A 20,057-nucleotide genomic window follows, 5' to 3' on the forward strand; every position below is an offset into this window, starting at 1 on the left:
GCCGGGACACGTAGTGCGCAGACGGCCGCTGCCCAGGCCGGAGTCCCGCGAATTTGAAAATTCCCGCGACAGCTGCAGTAGTTATCGCGGGATTTTCACCCCCCGCCCCGCCCCCGGCGCGGCGGGTGAGCGAGCGAGGTGGGTGCCGCGCGCGGGGGAGGGGCGCGGAGCTGAGGCGAGCGGGGTGCGCGCGCGGCTGCGCAGGCACGGAGCGCGGCGCGGGAGGGCCGGCCAGGGCAGGTGGAGGCCGCTGTAACCGCTGCGGGAGATGCCGCCGCCTTCACTGGCACGTACGGGGAAAACGGGCCGCGGACGGGCAGGGGGCGGGCGGCGGCGCGGGGTGGAGGCGGAGGTGGGGTTGCCCGCCCCCCGGCGGCAGGTACCGGACGCTTTCCGGGCGCTAGGCCGCGGCGGGGCGGGCCGGGCCCGGACCTTATGTAAGTGACCCCCGGGCCGCGCCGCACGTGGCCCGGCCGCGGTGGGAGGAGGGCGGTGCGGCCTGGGCTGCGCGTGGGGGTGGAGGCGTGAGGCCGAGGGCTGAGGGGGCGGCAGGGGCTCCCCTGTGCCCGTGCGGGCCGCCCCGCTCCTCCCGCCTTCGGCGTGCCTCGGAAGAGGCCGGCCCTCCTTTCCCCTTTCCTCGCATTTTTTTTTTTTTTTTTCCCCTCTCTTTTCCCACCCTCCCTGTCCCTCTCCGGGGGCGATTTCCCAGGAGGAGGTTGGCTATTGGCTCTCTGTGGGGGATAATGGGGAGAGCAGAGCCGGCGGCGAAGCGAGCCCCCTGGGGTCGGCCCCTCCCTGCCCCGCGCCGTCCCCTTGCTCTTTGCAGCACCAACTTTCCCGGGCGTGGTGCTGAGCGCTTTGCGGCTCTGCGTTGGTGCGTGGAGCACGCATCACGCTGCTGAGTTGCTGACTTCGACTGTAGTACTGCATTTCTTCATAAGCGATGACTAAAGGCTGAAGCTTCTGCCAGCGTAGAGGAACACGGTGCCAGTCTTTGGGGTCTAATAACTCCTTTCTGATTGTGTTTAGTCATATAATGTGAGATTTAGGGAGTACTGAGTCCTATCCAAGGTGTGTGGTGAAATGTCATGGTGAATAGCATTTGTGCAGGTGCTTGCACCATCCTTGGCTGGCAGCTGCTAAGCATTGGGGCACGGCTGTGCCCTGCCCTGCCAGGGACAGCTCCTCATGCTCGCTGCATCGGTTTGCCTCGCTGCGCTGATTTGCCAGGGGATTGCGCTTCTAACATAACCAAATGAACTTAATCAGGCTTCTCTTACTTTTGTGTCTTCTGCCTGGTAAGCTGACAGGTACAGTTCTAGAGGAATGAAGGTGATAGGCATTTGCTGGTGTGGTATTGTTTCACCACTTGTGGAGTGAACAGTTAAACCTATAGGAGAGAGTCCTCAAAAACCCAGGCCTGTTTGCCAGCACTGTGGACTTCTGTGCCACTCATTCTGTCAGTGCTGGGAAGTCCATGCCAGGAAGCACTTTGCCAGCTGCCCTCTGGGAGCTGGGCAGGTCTGTGCTGGGGCAGTCCTCACCTGCACCTGCCTCAGAAAGAGGGGAAAGGGAAAAAGTGTAATTTGAGGGCTGACTTTAGGAACTTTTCCTGATTTAGCAGCCACGGACAAGGGACTGTAGCGCTTGGATAGGTGTTACCATGTTAGAGAATAGGAGGTAGCTGGGTGAACTGGCTCTGGTGTCACACTTCGGTCTGGTGTGGTTTCCTATGCTTTTCCATTGGAAGGGAATTCAAATCTGTGGTTGGCATCAGATACAGGATTTTAGCTGTTGGGGGTTGTTGGGACAGAGGGCTGAAACTCTCTTCTCACCTTCTCCCGGGGATCTGTACTTCTCAGATTCTCATAAGCTCCACAGAGCTTAGGCACATCTACACAGCCCCTATAAGGCAGTCTTTAGGGATGGATCTAGAGCACAAATCTAATGAGGATCAGCTGAGGGAACTGGGATTGTTCAGTCTGGAGAAGGGGAGGCTCAGGGGAGACCTTATCACTCTCTGCAGTGACCTGAAAAGGAGGTTGTGGCAAAGTAGGAGTTGGCCTCTTTTTCCACATAACTAGTGATGGGATGAGAGGGAATGGTCTCAAGTTGTGCCGGGGAGATTTGGGATGGATATTAGGAAAGACTTCTCAGAAGGAATGATGAGGCACTGGCTGCTGTTGGTGGTGCAGTCACTGACCCTGGAGGTGTTCAAGAACTGTGTGGATGTGACGCTGAAGGACACGGTTAGTGGGATGGTGGGGACAGATTGGTGGTTGGACTAGCAGCCTTTTCCAGTGTTAATGATTCTGTGAAGTTACTCTGTTTCTAGAATTCTGATCTTGACTGTATATACCGGTGGCTTTTTACACTGAAATTTAGGTTTTGAATTAAATGTAGGGTTTTTACTTAAAACATTAGGGTGAAGGTTCTCTATCTCAGTGATACTTGCTAAATCATTGACTAAATCCTCTTTCTGTGGGAGTACAACATGGCGAAGTGCGAATTTGCTGAACCTGACTACTGAAGTGCAGGAAGTGTCTTTTTCCTTCTTCTGCTCCTTCAGTATTTCTGAGTTGCTTCCTGTTTTTCTGGAGAAAATGTCATGGAAGCAGTCAATGCTAATTCAGAAAACTCTGAAATTGTCATCCTCACTTGTGGTTGCTGTTTATCTCAAAAGAGCACAGCTGAGGGAGCTGGTCTTGTTCAGCCTGGAGAAGAGACAGCTGCGAGGAGACCTCATTGCAGCCTTTCAGTATTTTAAAGGGGATTATAAAAAGGAGAGGAATCAACTTTTTACAAGGGTAGACAGTGATAGGGCAAGGTGAATGGTTTTAAGCTCAAGGGTGGAAGGTTTAGATTGGATGTCGGGTGAAGTTCTTTACAGAGTGGTGAGGCACTGGCACAGGCTGCCCAGAGAGGCTGTGGGTGCCCTATCCCTGGAGGTGTTCAAGACTAGGTTGGATGGGGTCCTGGGCAACCTGATCTAGTGCCAGATGTGAAGGTTGGTGGCCCTGCCTGTGGCAGGGGGTTGGAACTTGATGATCCTTTGGGTCCCTTCCAACCTAAGCCTTTCTATGATTCTGTAGCCTTTGTCTTCTGCTCTTCAGCTTCTTCCCACTCTTTATCCTTTTTCTATAGGAAATGTGACCAGAATGATGTTGTGCAATGTTGTCTGTTCTCTGATTGCCGAGCAGCACTTCCTGAAATCTCCTTAGCTTCCACATCTGGCTTAATGAAAGATGATGCTTGTCATCTGCAGGCAGTCCTCATGAGCTAGTGAGTCTCTACATGAAATAAGGAGTCACAAGTTGACTGTGTCTTGGTTAGTGTCCTTTCTTAACAGTAAAGGTTATTCAGACTTTCCTTGCAAGCTGTGTGTGTCATTTCACACATGTATGAGCCAGCATAATGGCTTGCTGCCATAAAATGGAGAAAGCTAATTCCCTCTCTTTATTCTTGTTATATTGTCCTGCCTCCTTTCTTGTGCCAGGTTTTGTGCTTGCTGGTTCCCTCTGCAGGCCAGGTTAACTCTCTACCCTGGCAGAAAACTATCTACTATTCTTAGTTTCCAGTCTGCTCAGGGAGTTACGTTGGCTTGTAAAGCATGCCAGGAGATGTTGCAGTCATGCAAGGTAAGCTGCAGGGATACAGGGGAGTTGAACACCGTGCAGATGGAGTGATGGGAGGCAGCAGCAAGGCCTCTCTTGTGGCAGTGAGCCTGCCGTGATTTATGAAATCACAGCTGCATGTGACTGACCGTGTTTTGAGCTTTTTATTCAGAAAGCAGATAACACTTTGCATTTGAAACTGATTCTTCATGTACTTCAGTCATTCTGAACTGATATCCCAGAACTCTAACTTGGCTGTATGTGGTTCTACTTGTAATTTCTCACCTTCTCTTAACTTAAAATCCTGTTATGAGTCTGGGACTTCTGGCCTTGGGAATAGCTCATGGTGTTTCTAAGTCATAAGCACCCAGAGTGAATGCAGAATGGTAATTTTGGTGACATGTACGCGGGCCGCTTGAGTGTGGGAAGCAGCTGAAAGGTTGGATTCCAGTTTAACTCCTGAACACGGAGCAGGACATTTTACGCTAATTTGGTTTCTAATAGACAGGAGGAATGCTTGTCATTGTTTCTGAAGAGACCAGAAATGCAGTTAGTCTTGAATGTATTTCGTTAAAGGAGATGTCTTGTGCCTTCAACCTGTCTCTGGCTAACCTAGTCACAGGATTCTTGTGAGCAAGTATTTTTCAGCTGTTCTGATTTCCTAATAGTCATTGATTTAACTCAGCAGAATAATGCTCATCAAGCATCCTAATGACCAGATCACTCTGCATATTGTTCCTAATTTTTTGTTGACTTTATCTTTTTAGTTGTACATGGCTGGGCCAGATGTCTAGGAAAGAAATGTCAAATTACTGTCGGCTTACTAGAAGAAACGTGGGCATGCTTGGAGCTGTATGTAGCATTTTCTCATGCTTCTATATGCATTTAAAATAGCTGCAGCGTGATTAAATTTGAAGTTACAGGAATGATCCAGGTGTCGGAGCGTTGCCTACGCTGTGTCTCTGATTGGTGGCATTGAGCTGATAAGTGCCCATGTCCTGTAGACAGGACTACCCCACATCAAGCTGCCAGCTTCCCACTGCAGAGGAGTCCATTCTGCTTTGAAAGAGAGTTTGGGGTGCTGGGTGTGTTTGTTCCGGAACTCAGATCTGCCCAGTGGATTACCCTAGAACTTGGTTTCTATCTTGGCCCATTCAGGGAGGCAGTGGCAAAGGCTCACTGAGGGCATGCAATTGAGGATCGTTCTTAAATGCTGTCGCCCATTCTATTGGAAGATGCACGTTGGCACTTTTCCTCAAAATTACCTTGTGACTGCTGCAAAATTCCATGTTAGTTATCACAACATACTTAGCACACAGGCTTGTTTTTCAGATGTTAGTGCTTATTTTTGGAAATGATTTATGGTTTATTCGGAACAACCATGCTCTTCTTTCAATTCCGTCTGTGCTGTTGAAGTCAGTGTTCTCCCTCAAAGAATCAACCAGGTGAATGTTTTAAAGGAGGCTGTCATAGGGTTTTTGAAGTAATCATTAAAAAATTCCGTGCTTTTAGTAGCGATCTGGATGACGAGGCAGACTGTATCCTCAGCAAGTTTGGTAGTGCTCCAGACAGAGGAGTGGCTGGTACGCTCAGGAGTTGTGCCTCCATCAGAGGGACCTGAGCAGGCTGGAGAAATGTGCTGACAGGAACTTGTTGCGTTCTGTGTTCTTTTTCAGTATTTTTTCCATTACTAACTTCTGGTAGAATCAGGAGGGAAAAAAAATAATGCCGTCTCCTAGATCCCGTAACTTATTTTCAAGAAAACAGTAAATTAGAGTGTAAGGCAGTTGTCATATGCAGAATACTGGTTTAGGGCTCTGAACAGAGATTGTGTGTTTCAGATCCTTTTTCCTTCACTTTGTCTTCTTGTCTTACCTGTTGTCTAAAACAGGTAGCAATTATTGACAGGAAAAAAACCACACAGATTAATAAGAACACATTGTATCCCATTATATCCTGTTACATGAGAAGCATTTTGGGTAGGTACAGTCTACTTTTCTTATCAATTTTATCTCCTACTTCCATCTAGTCTGTTCATCTCCTTCCGTGTGTTCTCTGCTGGGTACTTTGTTCATTATACAGTGTATCCCTATTACTTTATTGTGCGTTTGTTTTGAATATGATTTTTCTGCTTGGCTGCTTCCTTTTTCTGCTCTTTCAGATGCATCAACTGGCTGTCTTGTTCTTCCTCTGCTGAAATTTCTTCTCCTGATTGTGGTCTCTGGTCATTCCTCCTTTCTTGTTCAGCAACACAGTATTGCAAAGGCACCCATCAAAGCAGCTGGGCGTTGAAGGCTTTTAGAAGATACCATTCACCAGCCCAACGTCTCTATTTTAGTGTTTCGGATTATGTGTTACTTGTAAAATGCGTTCATTAAATCACTACAATTGAACTAAGCCAGGCTGTTGATGGAAATATGGAGCTCTTTGGAGTACCTGTATGCAGTGCAGATGTTCATTCTGTTTTCATTGCTAAATGATGTTTAATTATTAAAGAGGGCCTAATAGAAAAGGTGGAGAGAGAGTTTTTCATTCGGAAGTGTGGTGGCAGAACAAGGGGTAATGATTTAAAACTAAAAAAAAAAAGTGTAGGTTTGGATTAGATATAAGGAAGAAATCCTTTACTTGGGATGGTGAGGCACTGGAACAGGTTGCCCAGAGGAGCTGTGGATGCCCCATCCCTGGAGGTGCTCATGGCTGTAGAGGACCAGCGGGTGGGATGTGACAGCGGCCACATTGGGTGGGCCTTTGAGGAACCTAGTCTAGGAGAAGGTGTCTGCCCACAGCATGGGGTTAGAACTGAGTGATCTTTAATGTCCCTTCCCCAAAGCATTCCATGACTTGCCTGAAGCAAATCCAGCAAGCAACTGCAAGTAGGTTGTCCCACTTGGAACTGTCTGTGGTAGTTGTGAAGGCTGGCAGGGTGGTCAGGCTGGCTGGCTGCAGCAGTGACCTGCGGTACTGGCTTTGCCAGAGGCAGTGGTTGTTCTCAGGGTGTTGCCTTGTTCTTTGTGCAGGACTCTGAATGCTGCTAGAAGGTATGGTAACATATTCTCAAATGCTGCACTCGTGACTTTAGATACAGTAGATTCCAACACCCAGATTTTAGAGGATAGTACTAATCCATAGAAGGACAATTCATGTAGGTCATTTATTTATAAGGTAACGTTCCCTTTAATACGTGCATGTTGTTAGCAGAGTCTAGTCTTCAAAACTGGCTGTGACCTGAGCTGTAGGGAAAACAGTTGTTAGCGCATGCTGAGCAATAAAACTTTGTTTGCAGGACAATGTATTTGTTGCAGTTAATGCAGTATGCTTTGTGTGCAGGTTGAAATTGCTGTCTCCAATGGTTTGTAGTGTAGGATAAGGATTCTGTTTGATGCCTGAATTAGTGAGTGTGTGTAACACGCAGGAAGAGTGAACTGGGTGTATCATCTTCCTTCTGAGACTTCATGAAGAAAACTGTCATTTAAACAAGATAATTAAATCTATTTTGTCTTCTGGAAGCTTTTTCAATAAATTACAGAACTTGCAAGATATGTTTACTTTATTTTTATTTCCATGTGTGTGGAATATCTCTTATTTAGCCACCTACTTCATCTTGTAAATCTCTTCATCATTGTAAGATTTCATGTTTAAAAAAAAAAGTCTGAAATATAAACTCTGCAGAGCATCTGTACATGTTTGGAGACTGCATAGTAGCACTAGAAGTGTTGTGAGATACTGCAGAAGTATGATAAGAACAGGTTAGTAGAAGGAAGGAAATCAAATTAGGAATTTGAGAACTCGAGTACAGAAAGAATCAGTGTTTCAAAGTGCTGTGCTTCCTAGGTATATGGCAAACTTTTCTAATTGATGAGCTGTAAAAGCAATGTGAAAATTTAAGAATTAAGATAGTCAGGAACTTAGCGTTTAATGTTCAAAATGTATATGCAAAAAATTAACAAGGCTTAGTTATGAAATTACTAGAATTGACAATGAGGAAGTGTAAGATCAAGGAAAGGACAAATGGACATTTGTTTTTCAGAAGTTTTTAAAATATTCTCAAAAAAAGATTTTTTCAAAATTCTGTCTTACTATCCAGTATCTGAGTAAACTTGAGCTTGCTGTTTTCCTACTTATCCTTACATGCTTGTGTGTCACTTCTTATTGAAACTTCTCATAGGCAGTAGAAAAGCAAATGACTCTCCATTTGCTCTGTTGCAAGGTCAAAAACTGTCCTGCCTTTTTTTAATTAAGATTGTATGCCGCATACAGATGAGAATTCTGTGAGTCTCAGAAATAGTTATGTCTGACATTAGTCTATTTTTGCTTTTTTTCTTTATTTACAGTGAAGAATGCAAGACCTAAGAGCTCAGGTAACGAGCAGTCTGCTGCAGTTTCCTGAGGTGACTATTCAGGCTCTTGGGGAGGATGAGATAACCCTTGATTCTGTGCTGCGGGGAAAGTTTTCTGGAGGTGAGCATTTTCCTTTAGAATTTGGTCTTTGTGTAAAGTGATCATTGTCTAGAGGCATTGGGTTATAGCGTCAGCTGTGTTAGATTGGTGCTGTTGAGATGTGGGAGGCTTAGAGCAGAAAGGACTATTAAAAATGCTGATATTTGATCATTAGGTAAACTTGAAAAATACAACTTGCATTGAAGGCTAAACCAATGTTGTGCTAATAAAATCAGTTACTTAAACATGGTGAATCAGTGAGCCCTCCTCAATTTTTAATTACATGAAAATCTTTCCTTTAGTTAATAGTATTGTCTAAAGCTGCGTGTATTTGCACCAGCAGTATGACTGTCATGATACCACCTGTGGAAGTAGTTCTACAATGTTATAGGCCAAAAAAAATATGGATGCTTCTTTTCTAAACTGAGTAAAAACAGGAGGAGGAGGATAAGACTGTTAAGTGCTGTAGCCATATTTCCAAAGTGCTTAATAGGATGCGGATGAGTATCCAGTGAGAGTTTCTGAAGTGGCTAAGCAGATTAGGCAGTTCACTTTCTAGGTGATTTGAAAGTAGAGCTGAGTGCCTAGTTGAATTTCTAGGAGGCTTTTTTTAAGACTAAGTAAAATCCTACTGCCTAACTATAAGTAGTAGTTCTATGAAGCAAAATATGTTTAATTCTTTCAGTAATCACCACGTATAAAAGTTGTAATTTATTGATAGTCATTTTAAGATCATTTCTTGTCAAATTCCAAATCCTTACAGTAGGGATATATTGATGAATTGTTTTAGATCTGATATATTTGAAATATGCTTGAAGACTTTTAGTGCCTTTATGTATTCAGATGATTTTCAGAAAAACCAAGCCAAATACAGCGTAAAGACTGTGGATCAATGTATTGTAATCTGTATCTCGATCAAAATCATTCTGAAGTGCAAATGCCAAGTAACAAGGTTGTTAATTTTAAGATGCATTGCTTGAGAATTTCGATAGGTAATTTTAAATAATTGACCAAAGTTAGGTAAGTCAATCTTCTGTTGAAGGAAAGGGGCGATGTCTTAAGTCGTTTTCAATCTTTTGAAAAATTGTTGAAGTCAGCTTGTTTTTCTTTACAGGGAGAAATGGCCTGGCGTGGTTGGCATGCGGTCCTCAGCTTGAGGTGGTGAACTCTGTGACAGGAGAGAGGCTCTCTGCATATCGTTTCAGTGGAGTAAACGAGCAGCCTCCCACTGTTCGTGTGGTGAAGGAGTTTTCCTGGCAGAAGAGGACTGGGCTCTTGGTTGGATTGGAAGAAGCAGAAGGAAGTGTTCTCTGTCTATATGACCTTGGAATATCAAGAGTGGTTAAAGCAGTTGTTCTTCCAGGAAGGGTATGTACTTGTTAATCAGAGAAACGAAGCTTTATCTTGCTATGTGCTGCATAATCCTGTTCTGGGAAAAGTTTTGAAATGTCTCTTTGTAGGAGGTGTTTTTTTCTGTATCACATTAACATGCTGTCACTGCAGAGTATCCAGTGAAGAGAGTCTTGATATAATATGTTCGGGACAGCAGTATCTTTGTATTTTGCGTCATGCTGATAGCAAAATGGGTTCTATCTGTTTATTGTTACCTAATTCTCAATTTTTTTTTTTAAAAAAAAGCAGTACTTTTTTTTTTCCCTCCGGTGAGAGTGAAAAAGGAAAAAAAAAAAGCTGTGAAGTGGCTATAGTAATCATTTCCTAAGTGGTTAGGAATTAGAATTAGTGGTTAGAAACAGTATTTTCTGTCGCAAATACTGTTTTTCAAGTATCTCAGATTTCCATAGCTGTGTGGCATGACTTTGACATAGTCACCTGAATCTCAAACTAGCACACAATTACTTTAGATCTGAATATCTTTTTGTGCTCATCTAGGATAGGAAAAAAGCCTTTATGGGCTTAACTGACAGATTTCTCAAAGACTGACTTTCAGTCTGAAGTCCTTATCATAATTTCTGCATTTATGATTAACATCTGAGTTTAGGTCCTGTTGAGTCAAAAAAAAAAAATCATGTTTGACATACGTGGGTTGTTTAAAAAACACTCACAAGTTGAGTATCAGTTTGGTATTTTTTAATGAATCACAGAATCACCGGGGTTGGAGAAGACCTCTAAGATCATCCAGTCCATCTGTCACCTATCACCAATATTTCCCAGTAATCCATATCCCTCAGTACAATATTTAAACGTTTCTTGAACACCTTCAGGGTTGATGACTCCAGCCCCTCTCTGGGCAGCCCATTCCAGCACCTGACCGCTCTCTCAGAATTATTTCCGAATATCCAACCTGAGTCTCCCCTGGCGCAACTTGAGGCCATTCCCTCTAGTCCTATTGCTAGTTACATGGGAGTTTTCTCCCATGGCCGACCCCCACCTCACCACGACTTCCCTTTGAATAGTTGTAGAGAGCAATAAGGTCTCCCCTGAGCCTCCTCTTCTCCAGACTGAACAATCCCAGCTCCCTCAGCTGCTCATCATGAGGCCTGTGCTCCAGACTCCACCAGCTTTGTTGCCCTTCTCTGGACACGCTCCAGGGCCTCAATGTCTTTCTTGTAGTGAGGGACCCAAAACTGAACACAGTACTTGAGTACTACATCTCAAGTACTAATCTCATTTTGTTAATGGAAACTAGAATCAGTCTAAGTTAATAGACCGTTAAGGTTCACTATATTTTTATCATATTAGCTAAATCCTTATTTATATAAGGATTATAGATTTAGATCTGTATTTAGATTATGTATATACTCAGCTTTGCATAACATGATTTGATTCAACTTGCTTGAGTATGGGTGGTTTTATTTTTTTATACTTTATTTGGAATGCTGTAGTGTGTCAGCTGTATGCTGACTAGCATGTAATCAGTAGGTAAATCATCATTATGAAGAATGACATAGCTTTGAGTTTTATATTTTAAATCTAAACAGAATAAGCTGTGAACAGGAAGGAGGAATGTAGGTAAAGAAGGATCATTGTAACGTACCCAATCTGTGTTTCTGAAAGTCATTTGAAATTGAATATTGTTACAACTATCAGTTGTATTCGGGAGTTTTTCTGTTGTGTAACAAACTGTACAGGAGAAAATGCGAGGAAGTTTCTGGGGAGAAGTTGACCGTTTCGTGATAAAGGTTTGAACTTTAGAGTAAAGCCAAAGCTCATCTGAATTTTTGATGTTCTGCCCTGTATGTTCGTGATTACAAGCATGTTTGGTCTGTTGCTTTAATTTTAGTTCCTGTCTTTTTGCAATTAGATTAATTAGATTGATAGACAGGGCATGGGTGTTGCTAATTGAAACACTAGATTCCAAGTTGTGAGAGGGAGTAAAAGTAAACAAAAAGGAGATAACGTTTGCAGCGGGTTGCTGTTTGTTTTGTTTCATTATTCTGCATTTATTTCCAGCATGTATATAATATTATAGCTTGATATTTTAATCTACCAAAATGTTTCTGATTTTTCGCAGATTCGTTTTTAAAATGAAATGCACATCTGTTAGCATCATTTTCAGCAGTTTGTGTTGTTACTTTAATAGTTTAATGAATGCATTAATTTATGGATTGTCTTGACTGTGAAAATATCCTCTGTAGACAACTGTAAAGCTTAACTTATAGTACCTCTGGTTAAAGTTGCTATACCATTGGTGTATTACTACAAGGTAGTTATAGTGACTGCATTACTGCCTTTTAGTGCGGGAGTAGATGTTTACTCATTCGGAGAGTAAAGGATTCAAAAATCTTGCAAACCTAGAAAAAAAGTTAGCTTTTTTTATTTTGTGGGGATATCTCTAATTGCCGTTGGCAAAACACAGCAGAAAACTAAAAGTGTTAATGCGGTACTATTTTGAATTATATTTCAGTAAAAGCAAATCTGAATTAAAAACATTAATTAAATTGTTTTGCAATGCTTGAATGTTTCAGAACCATTGAACAGTATTTTCACAAAATTTCCCAGTTTGTATGAGGCAGAAGGGTAGCATACAGATTCAGCGAGCTCAGAAGACTTCCCTGTTCATTCCCAGAATGAGTTGGCAATGGTCTAGGAGGATATGAAAAGCTGGTGCACGCAACAGTGGAAAAACGTTCTGTTTCAGGAGATTTTACACAGAAAATTAAGTGTTAAAACTGGGAAATGTTTTTGGAGGGCTCTGTGCAAAAATTGAAAAGATGGTTTTGGAGCCAGTTGTATATGGTAAAAGTAATGCCTGAATTGTGGGTAGTTCTGTAGCGAGGTGTGTACTGTGTTTTTCTCTCCTCATCACGGTCATCAGGAGTTGGAACAGAAAGAATGTGAATAATCAAAATGCTTTTGGTGTACTGCTGTGAGTAGCAGAGAAGATTGGAAATTTAGTTTCATTCATAGGAGAAATGAAACAAAATGAAGTTATCCAAATAACTGCAAATACTTCTAAGATTAGAAGTGTTGTGACAAAGATAAAAGCTAAATCCAGTAGTATATTGTCAGGCAGTCTAGTCCTAACAAAAATGGGACAGAAGAAAACTTTGGATCTTCAGTATATATTTTCCACCTCTCGAAAAGAAATGCATGTAGGAAGAGAACTACTTTGACCACTTGTTACGGTTTGATGTAAAACTGTTGTTGATGTAAAGCTTCCTGTTTTCATTGTCTTGTGTTTCACAAGAACGCGGAACAATGTTCTTCTATAGAATCTTTTGAGTTCAAAAGGACTCTTAAAAGTCATCTAGTCCAACTCCCCTGCACTGAACAGAGATACCTACAGCTAGATTAGGATGCTCAGAGCCTGATCCAGCCTGACCTTGAACGTCTTGTTGTATAGCTTTAGTGCAGGAATCGTCAGGTGTTTGTGTTTCTAGTATAGCAGAGAGCGTTGTCCTGGGATGCGGTGCAGGTGCTGAAAGGCCTTGCTTCATTTTAAAATACAGTTGCACGCAGACTGCTTTATATGCTGAGCAACCAGATGGCCTTTGAATATGTGCAAGGGGGGAACTTCACAACCTCTCTGCAACCTGTGCCAGTGCTTAGTCATCTGCGCAGTAAAAAAAAAAAAAAGTTTCCTTGTATTCAGACAGAGCCTCCTGTGTTCCATTTGTTGCTCACTGCCTCTTGTCCTCTCTCTGGGCACTGCTAAAAAGAGCCTGGCTCTGACCTCCTTGCACCCTCCCTTCAGGAATTTCTGTACATTGATGAAATTCCCACAGGCCTTTTCTTCTCCACACTGAACAGCCCCAGTTCTCTCAACCTCTCAGAGGAGAGGTGTTCCAGTCCTTTGAGGAACCTCGCAGTCCTCCGCTGGACTCTCTCTGGTATGTCCATGCCTCTCTTGCGCTGGGCTGCCCAGACCTGGACACAGTAGTTGCAGTGTGACCTCACCCATACAGACAAGAAGGGAAGGATCCCCTCCTTCGACCTTCTGGCAACTCTCCTAATGCAGCCCAGGATACCATAGCCCTTCTTTGTGGTAAGGGCACGCTGCTGGCTTGTGGTCAGCCTGTTGTTCACCAAAAGGACCCAAGGCCTTTTCTGCAAGGCTTCTGTCCAGATGGCCTGCACCCAACATGATTTGGTGCCTGGGATTGCTTCTGATCAGATGCAAGACTTTTTGCCCTTCTCACTGTTGACCTGTCCAAAGTTTGTTAGTGCATTTCTCCTGCATGTCTTGGTCCCTCTGGATGGCTGCATGACCTTCTAGTATATTTAGACTCTCCTCCCAGTTTTGTGTCGTTGCCAGACTTGCCAAGGGTGTGCTCTGCCCTGTCATCCAGATCAGTAGTTGTGTTAAAGAGGATGAAAGCCCTGGGAATATAGGTCACTCTGGAAGTAATGCTGCCTATTTATTTTCCTATTTATGGAAAATAAATACAACAGATAGAAACAGCACAGTAACAGTATTTGATAGAGGAGATTTTCAGTTACAGAACACTATTTGTCAAGATGATCATCACCATTAGCTGTGCATTTTTGCCAGCAATGAATGAGAGTCTGCATGCTGTGCTCATAAAAATCTGCACCAGCGGAGGTGAAACGCACCACTCACCACCTCACTGTGCTCACATCCACTGTTTGGTCTCCATAAATGTTTCAGCAAGCATCAATTGAATGTCAGAGGGTGCCTCTTCATGGAGCAATTCAGTCCCTCCTTTTTGCTTCTTATGCACTTCTGTGTCAAATGCTATTGTGACAGACAGCCCCTCTACTGCCAGCTGTCACATGCCAACAATGTGAAATGGAATATTGGTGGGAAAGTTCATACTCTACTGCCAGACAACCAACATCCACCTCTGGCACTGTGGGCCATTGTAATAAAACAGGAGGCATTACTTTCAGAGAACCCCTCGTGCATCACTTGATACCAGCTTCCAACTAGAGTTGATGACACTGATCACCACACTCTTGGCTCGGCCCTACATCTGGTTCTCAGCCCACGTAAGTCTTCTCTTCCAGCCCATGTATCAACGGTTTGTCTGTGAGAATCTTATAGGAGATGGTGTCAGAGGCCATACTGAAATCTGGGTAGACAGTATCCACCCCTTTCTCATCATCTACTGGTCTAGTCATTTTATCTTAGAATTATAGAAATTTACTGTGTAGGTTCCCTCTGGTCATGCTGACTTCTCCTGATCATTCTCCTGTCATTAATGTACCTGGAAAATGATTTCCAGGATTAACTGCTCCATAAAGAAGGCATAGACTGTATCACAGTGCTAATAGGCTGTGAGCACTTGGAGAACTAGCTTTTGTTTTGTTTTATGTAAATTTGTTAAATAAAGTTTCTTACATGTAATTAATCTTAAAAGTTTCCTTAGCATTAGTCATTTCTAAGTAGGAAATGGAACTCGGTAAACTGTAACAACAGTGTGTACCATTTAAGTTGGCATTAATTCAATTAACTAAATGTAGGAAATCTAATAAATGAAAGACAGTAGCAGATTTTTGTTCATGATTTTGATATTTTTCTTCAAATAATTGAAAACAGTGCTTTGCTTTTAAATATAATGATTGAGCATTTACTTTCTTTTTTTTCTGATGCGCTAATTGTGCTTTCCCTCTTGAATGGTTGCTGTTTAGCTTGTGTCAAACAGCTGAAATATTAACTTGCAATTTTCCTGTAGGTAACTGCTATAGAACCCATAATTAATCATGGAGGAGCCAGTGTGAGCACTCAGCACCTACACCAGAGTCTGCGATGGCTCTTCGGAGTGGCAGCAGTGGTTACAGATGTTGGACATGTACTTCTGGTTGACCTTTGTTTGGATGATTTATCTTGCAGTCAGAATGAAGTAGAAGCATCGGGTAAGCCTGCAGTTTTTCAGCTTGAAATTCTCATTTTAAATGTAAGAAAACATACATCTTTCACGTGAACGTTATGTATCCAATTATGAAGATAGTAGCAAGCAGACGTTTAGGACTACTGATTTCATCTAGTGGTTTGACATCATATAATCCTGAACTGATTAAAGGTGGGCGTGGCTTAATGCTCTTTCTAAAAACCACCCTCCCACACTCGTGTTTCCCTGTGTCACTGATTTTTTTCATGCATTTGCGTGAAAGAAATACCTGGTTTATCTATTCAGATTACGTACACTTGTGTTATTATAACAGTAGCTTCAGGAGAAATTGTCATTTCACGTAGTTCCGTTCACACTTCTGGTGTAGAGAGTTCATGAAAGATGTCTGTGGTTACACTTCTACCTCGTTTTGAAATACGAGTATCAGTCTAGTCAGAGAGTTCTTTGTTCTTTGATGCATATGAAATGGAAATAGTGAATTTGTGTTGCATAAATGGTTATTTTGCCTGGGACAGTAGAATTAAATTATCTGTATTGTTATGTTGATGTTAAACGTGCACAGAACTGGAATAATTATTTTATCATATGACTTTGTGTACGTAGACCTAGAAGTTGTCACTGGAATTCCCGCTGAAGTCCCACAAAGAAGAGAAGCTGTGACCAGAGAGGGGCGACATCTGTGTTTTCAAGTACAAAATCCTTCAGGAACAGCAATAACAACCCTGTGCTACATAAGCAGAAGCAATCTGCTTGTTGTGGGTTTTTCAGATGGCTACCTGTCACTATGGAATATGAAAACTTTGAAGCGAGAGTAAGTAGGCTTTTATGCATGGCTGTGTCTGGACTAGTAAGGATCTCAGGTTTTAACTTAAGGAAATATGCTAAAGAGAACTTTTTCAGGGACTGAAATTCTTCAGTGTAATCCTGGAATGTTTAGAAATTCTCTTCTGAAATAACTGTGATTAAGCTGTCTACGTTCTCCCCAGTGGACTAGGTTTGTTTTCTTTCTTGTGCCTCTGAATTGAGAAATTGTGGAATGCATTATTCTTGGAGTTAATTTCATTGTATGACAGGGCTGATACTTATAGGACAACTCATTGTTAAGAACCAGTTACTATAGGACATAAATTGTAAGCCTGGAGTATGTTAATAACGTGGTTTTCATTACAATATTCTCTGAAGTGTTCGTGATGAAACTAGTGAGAAGTGGAAACATCGGTAGCTGATCTGTGTCTGAAAATGTTTTTGTTCCTGTTTTAGCCTTTTCTGAAATAGGAGATTGACCTGTTGCAAGGAAAGAACGCATGTAAATGAAAGTTTGCTTAGAATGATTGGAGACTAGAATAAGGGATGGTAGAAGAATTATGGGATGATTTCAAAGAACAGTCTTGAACTATTTGACCCACTTAGAAGGGAGTTCGCTTAAGCAATTCTGAGGTGACCCATCAGAAATTATTGGATAGGTAAATAGACAGTGGAAGAATGATCGTAGAGTTAGAAATAAGGTTCTTAAATCTGGAAGAAGAAAGCTTTTCTACATATTCTGGGTAAAGAAACAAGAAACAACTTCTGTTTGGCAATGCTTTGAATTTGTAAGAAGAATTTTAAGTTCTATATTTAAGTAGCCTACAAGAGTGAGAATAATCTCGTCTGGCAGTTGAAGTAATTATTTAGGAGAAGCTGGTTTGAATTATATCAGGCAAAGGTAATAAACACAAGTTACTGCATTTGATAGACTGTAAACTCCTCACTTGACTGTTCCATAAAAAAAAGTCACTTCCTTGACTCAACTGTTTGAATTAGAAGTATGGCTCTACTTTTAGTATCCTCTGTTTTAAGGATGAGCATGGTACTCTATCAGAAGATGCTTCTAACTCTTCTACAAAAAGGGCCAATAGACTCATCTGTTTTTTAATTCTCTTTTTAAACCTATAGGTACCACTCACAACTTGAAGGAGGAAGGATTCCTGTCTATGCTGTTACTTTCCAGGAACCTGAAAATGATCCTCGCAATTGTTGCTACTTATGGGCTGTTCAATCTACGCAAGAAAGGTGAATAAACAAGTATATATTTTATACTTCATTGAATTAAGTTAATATGTGTATATTTATTCTGTTTATGTATGCAGGAGATTCTCTTGAGTGCAGAAGGTGTTAAGCTTGCATTGCAGTTTTTATGGCGTTTAACAGACATGAGAAGTTACTACTAGTTAAAAGAATACTGACCTCAAATCTTTTTTTTTATAGAATAAGTTTCTTCTCTTTTATTAGTAGTTCGAAATTTCTTAGAAGTCAGTCCATGGAGAGATGTTGTCATAGTTGCGTTGTAGAGTTTCTCCAGAGTTTTGGGTTTAACTAGGTGCATAATGTCATCCTACGTAGGCTGCTCCAAAAGTAATGCCTCCTATTTACTTCCATGGAAACGTCTGCCTCTGAGGTCATGGGCCAACATAATAAAATAGAGGAGGCATACTTCTGGAGCAGCTCCCATAACTAACTGCTAGTAAGTCATTTTCTTTATGTACTTCCTCTTAGTTTTAACTCTGAGTTGAGTTCCTTTTTCCTGCATTTATTTAAATTGCTGCTGTAGAATTGTGTTTGTGTATTTTTAGTGCTCCAGAAGCCTTGGGTTCCTACAGTTCCTATTTCACTCAGAGTTTCTGAAAGAAGGCGATGCAGTAGTGAATAAGATTGCATTTTTTTTGTGCTTGGAGTCATTGTCTTTGTCTTTGTTCCTTAATGAATGCTTCATGATGTTCAAGGAACGTTTAGACATTGTGTTGAGGGACATGGTCTAGCGAGAACTATTGATTATAGGTGGAAGGTTGGACTGGATGATCTTGTAGTTCTTTTCCAACCTTGGTGATTCTATGATTTGTGTGATGCTTACACCACATTATTAAAATACCATTGAAAGTAGTTTAGGCTGCCGATCTAGAACACTAAATGTGCTGATGTAACAGCCTGTTCTTCCTAAAGAAGGAGAGTCATAATATTGTTGATTACCTTCTTCTAGTTGTAGCAGCCTTTGGAACCTCCATGAGTTAATTCAGCTCACCTGGCAGAGCACTGTCATTGTTCAGCATAAGAATAAATGGTTTCCTGCTGAGCTAATGGAACAGACCAGTATGTGGAAGGGTATAGGGTATGTAAGAGAGGGATTGGAACTTTGTGATGGGGATAAGGGAGAGATCTCGCTCTTTCAGCATCACCAAGCTATGTCGTCAGCTCAGTTGTTCATAGAGTTGCAGTCTCTTAAAGCTTGACTTAAAGGAAGTTTGGTTTAAGAAATTCTTTGCTGCAAAAGACCATTTCCAACAGTATTGAAGCTTTCAGATTACGTGGTTAGCACTTGCTGTTGAAGCTGTTAGTGTCAAAATTTCTTCTTTCTGTTTTAGCAGCTAAATGTGACCAATTGTCATGTTTAGGGACGTGGTGTTTTTCTTTTGTGTCAGAGCATGCTATTAAGAAAACTTTGATCTAGGTCTGGTAAAATGATAATGAGGGCTACAAAACAGCTTTCTAATCAAATTTCTTAATTTGTTCTTTTTTCAGTGAAGGTGATGTTTTGAGTTTACATCTGTTGCAGTTGGCATTTGGTGACAGGAAACGCTTGGCATCAGGACAGGTCATGTATGAGGTAAGGTGTGTGTGTGTATGTAAAAACAGAAAACAGTGATTTTGTTTAAAGGAATACTAATGATGTTGACATGGTAATGTTTACCATCAAAATTCAGAGATCCCTGAAACAATCATTTTTCTCTAAGTCTGCTTGCTCATGAGCTTTGTCCAGACTTTTTGAAAGTGAGTCATATGATTTTAAACTCTAATGTCATATGTTCCAATTAAATTCATCTGCTAAGAGCCTGTATAAACTCAATTCCTGAATAGGAAACAGGTTTTACAAATAAAATCATCCTTAACCAAAACATCAGATTAATGCCACGCGGTAAGAGAAGATAAGGCTGTGAGTAGCTTTGTTTCAACAAACTCCAGACTTGAATAAGCTTCTGTCATCCTTTCTTAAAATATAGTCATGCGTCTTTATTCTCTTCTGATCTTTAGTTGTGTATTCTTTTTAATTCTGTCAGCTGGACTGTCAAGAAAATGCACCTATAGTGGCTTAAGTGTTGATCCTGAAGCATAGTAGCTATAAAGATTACTCTTTATTCTGGATTGGATTTCCTATTAAATCTACTCTTAAAGTTAGCAGAATGTGAATATAATAAACACTGGTGTGATTATGTTAAAAGCGTATACATAAATTGTTGAAAATGGCTCCAAAGGTGTTGTGTTTAAAATACAGATGAAGTATAATTGTATGTGAGATGGCAGTGTTAATTATATCTAACAGATAAAAGATGAATCTGTATAGTTACTATATGTGTACCAGAACATAGTTCTGATTGTTAGTATGCTTGAAACTCTTTCAAAATCCTTTTATTTAAAGGGAAAATAATCTTACTCAGAAACCTATTTCCTCCTATTTTGATACTATATATACATATATAAATTAAACATTCTCAATAGGTATGTAATTAAATAGAGTCATTCTTGTGTCATGTATTCTGTTTTTATGGGGACTGTGCCCTTTGTGGTTTTTTTTTCATTTGAGGAAAGGCAAAAACTTGAGTTTAAATTCTGACCTTTTCCTTATACGTAGCAAAGCTCCTTTGTCATTTGCAAATGTTACTTTTGAATAAGTAAAGTTTAGGTGCTTGGAGAAGGTGGT

At 41.5% G+C, this 20,057-nt stretch overlaps 1 protein-coding gene across 4 annotated transcripts in view; it reads left to right on the forward strand.

Moving 5' to 3' along the window:
- AHCTF1 (AT-hook containing transcription factor 1) overlaps positions 1-20,057 on the forward strand; it is a 54,161-nt gene continuing 34,104 nt past the window's right edge. The window contains exons 1-7 of one of the 4 annotated variants that reach the window (XM_021392115.1): positions 1-138; positions 7,946-8,072; positions 9,166-9,419; positions 15,149-15,329; positions 15,929-16,136; positions 17,261-17,377; positions 18,881-18,965. In XM_021392115.1, the coding sequence (XP_021247790.1) occupies positions 7,952-8,072; positions 9,166-9,419; positions 15,149-15,329; positions 15,929-16,136; positions 17,261-17,377; positions 18,881-18,965 (966 nt within the window). In that variant the 5' untranslated portion in view covers positions 1-138; positions 7,946-7,951. The other 3 variants (XM_021392114.1, XM_021392116.1, XM_021392117.1) reach the window with 3 other exon arrangements.

Source organism: Numida meleagris, chromosome 3, assembly GCF_002078875.1.
Source record: "Numida meleagris isolate 19003 breed g44 Domestic line chromosome 3, NumMel1.0, whole genome shotgun sequence".
Taxonomy (NCBI): domain Eukaryota; kingdom Metazoa; phylum Chordata; class Aves; order Galliformes; family Numididae; genus Numida; species Numida meleagris.